Source organism: Armigeres subalbatus, chromosome 2 (genome assembly GCF_024139115.2).
Source record: "Armigeres subalbatus isolate Guangzhou_Male chromosome 2, GZ_Asu_2, whole genome shotgun sequence".
Taxonomy (NCBI): Eukaryota; Metazoa; Arthropoda; class Insecta; order Diptera; family Culicidae; genus Armigeres; species Armigeres subalbatus.
In genome coordinates, this window is record NC_085140.1 from 463,812,835 (window position 1) to 463,825,226 (window position 12,392).

General features: G+C 45.8%; 1 protein-coding gene across 3 annotated transcripts in view; it reads right to left on the minus strand.

Moving 5' to 3' along the window:
* Positions 1-2,070, minus strand: part of LOC134213892 (muscle-specific protein 300 kDa) — a 154,947-nt gene extending 152,877 nt beyond the window's left edge. For all 3 annotated transcript variants that reach the window (XM_062693354.1, XM_062693353.1, XM_062693355.1), the window contains exons 1-2: positions 2,046-2,070; positions 221-1,023 (exon numbers count right to left, since the gene is read on the minus strand). In XM_062693354.1, coding sequence (XP_062549338.1) covers positions 221-968 — 748 coding nt within the window. In that variant the 5' untranslated portion in view covers positions 969-1,023; positions 2,046-2,070. The remainder of the gene's footprint in view (positions 1-220; positions 1,024-2,045) is intronic.
* Between the last annotated feature and the right edge of the window lie 10,322 nt (positions 2,071-12,392).

Sequence of the window (12,392 nt, forward strand, 5' to 3'; positions counted from 1 at the left end):
CATTTTTTGCTCTTATGCTCATCCGATTTGTTTGCAACAAATTGCGTTTGGCGAGAATTTTTTTTATGCATATAAACAAATATGAAAAATAAGACCAATCCACATATTGGAGTTATTTTAGATTTTTCCAAACCTTTTGAACGAACGAGAAAGGCACCATCACCGCTAAGTGGATTAATCTGGGTTTTTTTTTTCTTCAAATTGTTAAATGTGTACTCACCTTGTAATAAATATATAGTGGCTTGGTATTCGGCTAATTTCTCATCCACGTAGTCTTGCGATTGATTTGCTATTATTTCTGCGGTTGATGGTCCAGCTTCCCCAGTACAATCATATATGACGTATTGTGGTTTATGATCAGTTTCGATGCTTAACGACTGCTCAAAATTAGTTTGATATTGATAGGATGGAACATTCTGGCGGATATTGGGACCTCTTGAGTGTGGTCTTTGCATGCTTGAATCCGGTGGAAACATTTGAGGCGTTGTTTGCCTTCTTTGTGAAGAAGGTGTATCATAGTTACCGATAGTTGATGTAACATTAGCAAATTGTTTCGGCTGTGATGTGTTTTTCAGCTGATATAATTGGGTACTATCCCTTCCTTTATTCATATGACTTTCTGTAAAATGAGCTGTACTAGCGCCATGCGTTTCCTGTATTTTTGCATAATTTTGCGCAGCATTATTTGAATACCTGATGTTAACAGGTGTTTGGTTCTGTGTTTCATTGATATCTACGTATTGATAACTAGAGATTGGCTGAACTACGTAAACTGGTGTAGCATTGTACTGCGACGCATATTGAGTTTCACTCGTATTATGTAATGGAGACAAATGCTGTCTAATTGGTGTTGATCTAGGAGGGACCCACGGAGATGGTGACCGAAAATAAGTTGGTGGGGGCGTTCGAAGCCGTCCTCGTCCGCTACCACTTGTCGGCCCACTGTTGATATTCGGTGGACCAGACATCTTCTATTAACTGAATTTTCCAGCGAATTCACCGATTTTTTCACTCATTTATGAACTGCAACAACATGCGAAAATATACATATACATATATTTATTTATCTGAATTAGCAATATAAAAATAGGCACTTGACGTCACTCAGGACTGAGATATTTATATGCTCTGACACAAATCTGGAGGAAACGTTCGTAGCGAAAAGTGCTACAAATGTATAATATATGTTAAAAATAGAAAGTTCTGTCTGCTGTATTTCGGTAGGCATTTCCAATTTGTATGCTGTCGTGCTTTATCGTGCGTGGTTCCTTGCTTCATACACTTTCACTTAGTTGCATTCTCAATTTAAATAAAAAAAATCAATTTTATCATTCCTTTCGGTGGAATTATTTATCCTTGGCTTCCGAACGCGATACTATACGCGTCTCCTTCACCACTCTTCGAATTCAATTTTATCACTTTTCTCATGAATGTGAAAACGATGAAGTTAGCACAGATCATCTGCTATTGGACTGAAATTACAAAAATATCCTATTTTTCATCATGTTTCCTTTTTCTATTTTTGGGTTGAATATCAGATATGAATTGCGCTCAACGTATGCCGATGTTTCACCTTGTGATATTTTTATTTGTAGAAAGAAAAACACGCTTGAAATCTATTTTTTTGCGAGGACCGTCATTACTATTTAAGCAATCTTTTCGTGTATACCCCATAGCACTAATCCTTCCAGACACTATATACACTTCAATTACTAGTTGATTTGAACTTGTTTATATTATCACATTCGATTCAAACACATATAAAGCATTCAGCCTAAGAACAACACAAACTTAGAGGATTTGAAATTTTCACCATTTGTATTACATAACCTACAACTTCACGCATTGCAATCTTCAGTTATCACATAAAATATACACTGTAACTCTTTGTAACATTTCCATCAGATTTGGATTTCAAAATCAATATAGTTTGAGAATAATTTCTGATGAGATTTTGAGAGATACTTCGTTGGAAATAATTATGTGGCACTATTCTCTTCAAATGGTAAAACCTTTATTTTTAGCACTCGGCACTTTCTACTTACAATATATTCGACTGACACCGGCGAGATCGCAAAACTAACTGCCGTTCATGTACGATTTGGAAGATCATTGGTAACACTTTTTGGTATACTAAAGAATGCGCGCGCATTTGAATATTTCAGCACTGTTGTTTCGCAAATACACAGTTGCAAACGACTTCTCCAATGATATTCAATTAATCATATATTTCAACGTCCCTCTACAAGAGATCGTTAGGCTGTATCAGAAGATAATTTGTCTAAAAACTAGTCTGTAGAACACTTGTCATAAGACGAGTGTGTACAATCCCATTTAATTCCACCACTTAATTGTATCTTGACAGATACGTATTTCGACCTCAACAGTTGAGGTTGTTGAGGTCGAAATACGTATCTGTCAAAATACATTTAAGTGATTTTTCACACACCATGCGCGTGTGTGTGTGTGTGTTTTTTTTTTCTTCCTAAGCAATGGAGGGGGAATCTGCAACAGACATCCTGGGTTGTCCAGGAAGTGCGGGGTTAGGGATCACCTCCAATAGCAAACGAGGGAGGCAGGACTACATCCCCGACTCGCTAAACCGTTTCCATTGCCGCCAAGCCCATAGTCCCTTCGATACAACCAGAAAGTAATGCTTCAAAGGGCGAGGCCGAGTGTCCGAACCGGTGTAGGTACTGTCTGAAGCAGCCATGGCCTGTAAGGACCTGGGTCAGGTGGAAAGTGATTTCCCCATGGCGCCTCTTGACCTCGTACCTATCTCCGGTATCAACCTATGTGTCCATCTACCCTTAGTGGAACTGCCCCACGCACGCTGCCATTTGACCTTTGAGGCCAACCTGACAGTCCTACGGATGCCTCTCGTGCCGCGCATTTCGAAGCACTCTATGTCTTCACCGATAACGATGTCAATAGACATCATACCGGTGATGACGCAAAGTGCATCGTGCGACACGGTACGGTACGCGCTCGCAACTCTTAGGCATATGAGCCTATACGTTCTTTCTAACTTCGTTCTATTCATTTATTTAGTCTATATCTAAACAGATAACACTGAATCAAAAATTTGACGCTACAATACACGGTTCGAGGCCGCATCTCACCATCCTCGAATACGCCCCACGCTCGCCAAGTCGTTCTGCACCTGGTCTGCCCATATCGCTCGCTGCGCTCCACGTCGTCTTGTCCCTGCCGGATCGGAAGCGAACACCATCTTTGCAGGGTTGCTGTCCGGCATTCTTGCAACATGCCCTGCCCATCGTACCGTTCCGGCTTTAGCTACCTTCTGGATACTGGGCTCGCCGTAGAGCTGGGCGAGCTCATGGTTCATTCTTCGCCGCCACACACCGTCTTCTTGCACACCGCCAAAGATGGTCCTAAGCATCCGTCCCTCGAATACTTCGAGTGCTTGTAAGTCCTCCTCGAGCATTGTCCATGTTTCATGTCCGTAGAGGACAACCGGTCTTATTAGCGTCTTATACATGACACATTTGGTGCGGTGGCGAATCTTTTTTGACCGCAGTTTTTTCTGGAGCCCGTAGTAGGCCCGACTTCCACAGATGATGCGCCTTCGTATTTCACGACTGACATTGTTATCGGCCGTTAGCAAGAATCCGAGGTAGACTAATTCCTCGACCACCTCGAAAGTATACCCGTCTATCGTAACACTGCTTCCCAGGCGGGCCCTGTCGCGCTCGGTTCCGCCCACTAGCATGTACTTTGTCTTTGACACATTCACCACCAGTCCAACTTTTGTTGCTTCACGTTTCAGGCGGGTGTACAGTTCCGCCACCTTTGCAAATGTTCGGCCGACAATGTCCATGTCATCCACGAAGCAAATAAATTGACTGGATCTGTTGAAAATCATACCCTGGCTGTTACACCCGGCTCTCCGCATGACACCTTCTAGCGCAATGTTGAACAACAGGCACGAAAGTCCATCACCTTATCTTAGTCCCCGGCGCGATTCGAACGAACTGGAGTGTTCGCCAGAAATCTTCACACAGTTTTGCACACCATCCACCGTTGCTTTGATCAGTCTGGTAAGCTTCCCAGGGAAGCTGTTCTCGTCTATAATTTTCCATTGCTCAAAGCGGTCTATACTGTCGTATGCCGCCTCGAAATCAACGAACAGATGGTGCGTTGGGACCTGGTATTCACGACATTTTTGAAGGATTTGCCGTACAGTAAAGATCTGGTCCGTTGTCGAGCGGCCGCCAACGAAGCCGGCTTGATAACTTCCCACGAACTCATTCACTAATGGTGATAGACGACGGAAGATGATCTGGAATATCACTTTGTAGGCGGCATTAAGAATGGTGATCGCTTGAAAGTTCTCACACTCCAGCTTGTCGCTTTTCTTGAAGATGGGGCATATAAGCATAATCTTGAAGATGAGGCATATAACCCCTTCCTTCCTTTAACTCCGCTAGCAATGATGGTTCGCTGTAGTTGCATGTCCGAAAGATTGTGAAACTATTGAGAACTTGAGCTACAGGTCCTAAGCCCTGGTAAAGGAGGAAGGTTGCGATGGCTGTTATTCATGGCCATCGTGTAAAGCAAAAATGGATAAACCCCAATGCCAAGGTGTCATGCGACCCGTGCCGAGGGCTGAATGGTTGAGGGGGTTCTAAACATGCTCAACCGCGAACGGAGCCTGGGGTGCACCAGGGCGAACACCCCAGTAAGCAGCCCTTACTGCACTACGGCAGGGCACTGGTGCAGCGGACATTTATTTCCTAGCTACTCGTGGGACCAAAAATGAGTACAAATTCTACAAACAACCCTCAAGGTGACGACTGCCTCTCTCAGTCGTGTGAGAGCGAAGTGGAGAATACTCTGAGTCAGCTTGGCCTTACCGAAGACCAGCTACTCAGTAGTTCACAGGAGAAGATGGAAATATCCTGCCCCTCAACGCCTATCTCCCGGAGCAGCACATGTTTCGACAAAGCTGATCCAGATCTACAACCCCCCTCATCGACCGACTCCAACCTGTTGGACATGGAAGATAACGAAGATGATGGTATAAGGATCATCATCAACCCCAAAAATCTTTAGCAAGTAGCAAAGGATCCGAAGATAACAAGGGTTCTACGGAAGCCAAGGGTGCTCCGAGAAAGAAAATCCCCACACTCACACGCTCGCAGAGGAAGCAGCTTAGAACTCTCCGGGAGAAGGGAAAAGACCGGAATGAGGCCTTGTCCATAATCCTGAATAAGGAGAGCGAGCCCACTTCCTCAAAACGCTCGAGAAACGACCTAGACAAATCCGCCACAGAGGACCCCAAACAAAAAAAAGGGTGAAGCACCATCTGGATCCGAGAGAGCGCGCCCAACAGTCCTCAAACCGCGCGCCTCAGAAAAACGTGTCTGGACAACAAAACCCACCCATGAGGAAAACAGCTGGTATCAGCTACAGTGATATGGCCAAAAGCGTGAAGGTCAGGATAATACCCAAAGACTTTCCCACCGTCCAACTCACTACAGCCCAGCTAGACCTTCTACAAGAAGCACTCCTGCTCAGAGTAGTTCAACAGCGAAACGAGCCAATAAAACCCAAATTCAACAACCTCATCTACAAGTCCGGTTACATGGTTCTAATCTGTAAGGATCAAGAGACTGCTGAGTGGTTAAAGAGAATATCCCCATCCATGAAACCCTGGGAAGATGCAGAGCTGATGGCAATGGACGAAGTGGCGATTCCACGTCCAGAGATGATCCGAGCATTCTTCCCACAAAGCTCCAGCTATGATGACGACCGAATAAAGGCTCTCATAGAAAGCCAAAATGACATCACAACAACTAATTGGCGTATTGTGAAACGATCCATTCTGAAAGATATTCATGTTGAATGGATCTTCACAGTAGAGGGTGCGTCGATGGAAAAGTTGAAGAAGTCCAAATACACCCTCAACTACCGATTTGGTGAAATCCAACTAAGGAAGATTACAGATCAACCGACTGCCGCTACCGCCAATCCGACTGGAAGGCCGACCCAAGAGCAATCTGAGGACGCCTCCTGTTCGGGCGAGGTTAGTAAATCTCACCCCAAAAGCACCATAAAGGCTAGTCTGTCCGCCTCTAAAGGAAAAGCTCGAAGCTTACATGCGACCCCCTGCTCTAGTGGTACCAAACCAAAGGTATCTAAACAGGGCAAAGGGGGTGCAAAAAGCGACAGTTTGACCACAGAGGCGAAACTGGCGGGCCAGGTTGCTACAGGGAAGAGAGAAAACCCAGACTGTAATACCAAACGACATCCTGATGATCCGCAACATCCAAAGCCGGACAGTCGTCGTCCGGAAAAGAGCGGGAACCCCGGAAATGGCGACTAAAGTTCTGCAAGTGAACCTCCACCATGCTGAGAGCGCCACGGGTGTGCTCTGTCGGAGGTTCACCAAAGAGAATTTAACCGTGGCCCTCATTCAAGAGCCATGGGTCAATAAATCCAGAATACAAGGTATTCCACAACACTCATGTAAGTTGGTATATGATGACAGCCAGCTTTCTCCTAGAGCGGCTATTTTATTACATAACAACTGTAAATACTTTCCAATTTCAGAATTCATAAAAAGGGACATCGTAGCGGTCAGGATGGAGGTACCTTCCGCCAGAGGGAGTAGAGAGATCTTGGTGGTCTCGGCATACTTCCCAGGTGACGTGGACGAAATCCCTCCTCCAGAAATAGCTACGCTCGTAGCCTACAGCCACCGACACAACATCCCCTTCGTCATAGGGTGCGACGCAAATGCACATCACACCGTATGGGGAAGTACCAATATAAACACCAGAGGTGAGTACCTGTTACAGTTTCTCTCTTCCAAGAACATTGACATTTGTAATGTTGGTGACAAGCCCACGTTTGAAAACTCCATTCGTCAGGAAGTTTTGGACTTGACTCTATGTAGTCGGTCTATCTCTGATAAAATAAAAACTGGCATGTTTCTGAAGAAATATCAATGTCAGACCATAAACACATCATCTTCGAATGGGAAGGGGTCTAACGATGGAAAAACGTTTAAAGATCCTAAGAAAACTGATTGGGAATCCTACTCAGCTATCCTACGATCCGAAGAGTACATCATAGAAAGTCACATCAAGTCCATAACACAATTGGAAGATGCGTCCAAATCCATTAAAAACAAAATCCTTAACGCCTACCAAGAGAGCTGTCCAACTAAATCAACTAGTTCGAGTAGAGACGTTCCATGGTGGAATAAAACTCTTGAGAAGCTTAGGAAAACTGCGCGTAGGGAGTTCAATCGTGCTAAGCGAACCGGCGATTGGAGCCTATACAGAAAGGCCCTGACGAACTACAACAAAGAAATAAGGTCAGCCAAACGGAAATCGTGGATTCTAATGTGTGAAAGCATAGAGAATACACCCGTAGTGGCCAGACTCCAAAAACTCTTTCAAAAGACCACTCCAATGGTGTGGGTAGCCTCCGAAAGACGGATGGTTCGCTCACTGTAGAGCCTAGCGATACACTGAGCGAATTGTTAAAGATCCACTTCCTGATTCAATCCCTGAGTCGAGCATCGGTGACCAAGGAACTGGAATTAGTGTCGCAGATCGACAAGAGATGCAATCATGGGTTTCTGGGTCTAAAAAGACGCAATAAAGGTTGCAAAGGAAGCTTTAACTCGGGCCAGGGTTGAGAGGGCTGTGAGATCTTTCGAGCCATTTCAGTCTCCTGGCATGGATGGAATATTTCCAGCGTTGATCCACCAAGAGGAGAAAACACTGGTTCCACCCTTGGTTGAGATTTTTAAGGCGAGTCTGATTTTGGGGCACATACCTAACGATTGGCGTCAAATCCGGGCTGTCTTCATTCCGAAGGCAGGCAAGAGAGATAAAACCAACCCCAAAGCATTCAGGCCGATAAGTTTATCCTCTGTAATGCTCAAAATTATGGAAAAGGTACTATGCGAGTACATAAATCACAAATTTATGAAAGCAATGCCTTTGTCAAAAAACCAATTCGCTTATCAAAGTGGAAAATCTACGATCTCGGCACTACATACGGTAGTTCAAAAATCGAAAAAACACTTAATGCAAAAGAAATTGCTCTTGTAGCATTTCTTGATATTGAGGGCGCATTCGATAACGCTTCTTATTCGTCTATAGGGTCAGCAATGTTGAGGAGAAAATTCGACCCATGCATTGTTACCTGGGTACATGCTATGCTAGCTAATCGGAAAATCTCCTCTGAGCTTAGCGGTTCATACATCACTGTTAAAGCAACAAGGGGTTGTCCGCAAGGCGGAGTGCTTTCTCCTTTGTTGTGGTCACTGGTGGTGGATGAGCTTCTAGACAGCTTAGAGAGAAGAGGCTTCGAAGTGGTTGGATATGCTGATGACGTTGTCATTATTGTACGAGGCAAATTCGAAAGTGTTATCGTGGAAAGAATGCAATCTGCCCTAAATCACACTTTTTCCTGGTGTCAAAAGTATCAACTAGGCATAAATCCTACAAAAACTTCCATTATCCCTTTCACCAAACGGAGAAAGGTACAACTGAAACCCCTTTTCTTGAATCAAACACAATTAGTTTATTCAAGTGAAGTAAAATATCTAGGTGTCATACTCGACGCAAAGCTTAATTGGAACTCTCATCTCCAATCAGTTGTGCAGAAAGGTCTCAATACACTTTGGGTTTGTTCAAAACCCTTGGTAAAAGATGGGGCCTAAAACCAAGTATGATCATGTGGATATATAAAACCATTGTCCGTCCCAGGACAACTTACGCTTCCCTTGTCTGGTGGCCTAAAACTAATGAGGCTGCTGCAAGGGCTAAGCTCAACAAAATCCAACGCACCGCTTGCATAGCCATCACTGGTGCAGTTCGTAGTACACCCACTTTGGCCCTAGACGCAATGCTTCACCTGCCCCAGTTAGATCAATTCATAAAGCTGGAAGCGGAAAAAAGTGCTCTAAGGTTAAAGAGAACAAAAACACTGCTGTCAGGAGACCTTACGGGTCACCTCAGCATATTAAATGAATTTGCCATAAATCCCGCAATAGGAATTTGTAGTGACTGGATGGAAACGGTAGTCAATTATGACTTACCTTACGATGTGTTCATTCCTTCCCGCCAGGAGTGGGAAGGAGGTGGACCCAACGTTCCAACAGGCTCTATAAATTTCTTCACAGATGGTTCGAAAATGAATAATCTGACAGGATCCGGAATCTATGGCCCTACAACAAAAATTTCTGTCCACTTAGGACAGTGGCCCACAGTATTTCAGGCGGAAATATATGCAATATTAGAATGCGTGTTATTATGCCTGAGGAGAAAGTATAGATTTGCAAAAATATGTATTTTCTCTGACAGCCAAGCGGCACTTAAGTCGCTTAATAACTACACTTGTAACTCAAAGCTAGTGTGGGAATGCATTCTGGCTTTGAAAAACTTATCCATACGCAATCAAGTCTACCTATATTGGATCCCAGGACATACGGGTCTAGAGGGAACCAAATTGCTGATGAGCTAGCCAGGAATGGATCTAATGAAAGGTTCATTGGCCCTGAGCCCTTCTGCGGGATCTCAGACTGCTCTGTAAAAATGGAACTGAACAAATATATGGTCAGTCAAATCACATCAAACTGGAATGCACTTCCCCATACGAGCCAATCCAAAAGGCTCGTAACGATTAACCCCAAGAAAACCCAACAACTATTAGGTCTCAACAAAAGGGATCTCAACATCTACACCGGTCTAATAACTGGACACTGCCCCTGCAGATACCATCTACAAAAGATCAGAGCAATCCAAACCTCAAATTGCCGCTTCTGTGACGAGGAGAGAGAAACATCAGAACACATCCTCTGCTATTGCAGTGCACTCACTCAACGTAGGTTCAAAGTTCTCAGCAAGCCCTTTTAGGGCCTGCTGACATATGGATCTTATCCCCCAAGGACGTGGTTGGCTTCATAAAGCTAGTCTCGCCAGAATGGGGGAGTCACATACTGTAACTCAGGATCTCTATTCATCAATAATAGATGGTCTTGAGTTCAGTCGATACCAAGGTATCTCAGTGACAAACATGTTACTGAGATAACTTGCGTATTTCACAGTAAAAGGGTATATCACAATAGTCCTAAAATCTGGACGCAGTGATCTTCACCCGACAAACGAGGAAAAAAAAACCCTTCCTTCCACTCCTCCGGTAGCTGTTCAGTTTCCCAGATTCTGACTATCAATTTGTGCAGGCAAGTGGCTAGCTTTTCCGGGCCCATCTTGATGAGGTCAGCTCCGATACCATCCTTACCAGCTGCTTTATTGGTCTTTAGCTGTTGGATGGCATTCTTAACTTCCCTCAAGGTGGGGGCTGGTTGGCTTCCATTGTCCGCTGAACTGACGTAGTCATCTCCTCCGCTGCCTTGACTTTCACTGCCTGTACTCTCAGCGCCATTCAAATGTTCCTCGTAGTGCTGCTTCCACCTTTCGATCACCACACGTTCGTCCGTCAAGATGCTCCCATCCTTATCCCGGCACATTTCGGCTCGCGGCACTGCTGGAATACAGTTAAAGCAGCCATGCGGGATGCGTTGAGCTTCTGGTAGAACTTGCGTGTTTCTTGAGAATGGCACAGCTGTTCCATCTCCCCGCAATCCGCTTCTTCCAGGCGGCGTTTCTTCTCCTGAAAAAGGCGGGTCTGCTGTCTCCGCTTCCGTCTATAACGTTCCACGTTCTGCCGGGTACCTTGCTGCAGCGCGACCGCCCGCGCTGCGTCCTTCTCCTCCATAATCTGTCTGCACTCTTCGTCGAACCAATCGTTCCGTCGACTTCGTCCCATATACCCGACGTTGTTCTCCACTGCGTCGTTAATGGCTGCTTTAACTGTATTCCAGCAGTCCTCAAGAGGGGCCCCATCGAGCTTACCCTCTTCCGGCAACGCTGCGTTGGGACCGTATGCTGCGCGTATGCAGTGGCGACATCAGGTTGCTTCAGTCGCTCTAGGTCGTACCGCGGCGGTCGTCGGTACCGAACATTGTTGATGACGGATAGTTTTGGGCGCAGTTTAACCATCACCAGATAGTGGTCAGAGTCGATGTTAGCGCCACGATATGTCCTGACGTCGATAATGTCGGAGAAGTGCCGTCCATTAATCAGAACGTGGTCGATTTGTGATTCTGTTTGCAATGGTGATCTCCAGGTGTACCGATACGGAAGGCTGTGTTGGAAGTAGGTGCTGCGAATGGCCATATTCTTGGAGGCAGCGAAATCAATTAGTCGTAGGCCGTTTTCGTGTGTGCGCTGAACTTCCCAATAGTCGGTCTAAACTCCTCCTCTTGGCCAACCTGAGCGTTCAAATCTCCTATGATGATTTTGACGTCGTGGCTTGGGCAGCTATCGTACTCTCGTTCCAGCTGCGCGTAGAATGCGTCCTTATCATCATCAGTGCTTCCGGAGTGTGGGCTATGGACGTTGATTATGCTGAAGTTGAAGAACCGGCCTTTGATCCTCAACCTGCACATTCTCTCGTTGATCGGCCACCACCCGATCACGCGCCTTTGCATGTCGCCCATCACTATGAAAGCTGTTCCCAGCTCTTGTGTGTTGCCGCAGCTCTGGTAGATGGTATGATTACCTCTAAACGTTCGCACCATTGATCCCTTCCAACAAACCTCCTGCAGCGCTACGATGCCGAATCTACAGTCCTTGAGCACATCGGCGAGTATGCGTGTGCTCCCGATGAAGTTGAGAGATTTGCAGTTCCACGAACCGAGTTTCCAATCGCTAGTCCCTTTTCGTCGCAGTGGTCTTCGCCGATGGTTCCGGTCCGTTGCGTGATTTTTTTTTGGCTGGCTTGCAGGGCCTGACACCGAACCCCCTAAATTTCCGGAGGACCATTCCTCCTTATTTCCGGTGGACCATGGTGTACAGTTTCACTTAGAGTCCCTCGCTGGCACTCGGACGATGATCAGCCGCCCCTAACATGGAGAACAGACGCTGTTGTGAGCCGATCCTGACATGGAGAACAGACGCTCAATAACATTTGCACCTCCGGAGAGGAGCAAACCCCCTTTCCCTGTCAGCATACGACCATAGTTCCCACCATGGTTACCCGATCTTCCCTAAGGTTACTCGTATCCCGGCCAGCACCGCGGGGAGGTAGGGATAGGAGTTGCTGGGTAAGAGGCTAAGAACCGCGAGATGGGGTCTATTTTATTCCTTCATGGTACGCTTTACCCAGCATTTGCCGTTCTAACTTCGTTCTGTAGCAGTTAATACGCAGGGCCGTGCCCCAAGCTTGCCCCCCATACCTCAGTATGGACACAGCAACGCTAGCCAGAAGCTTGCGCTTGCTGGCATAAACCGCAGAGCTATTGGACATCATCCGGAACAATGCCACTATAGCTGTGGAGGCACGCT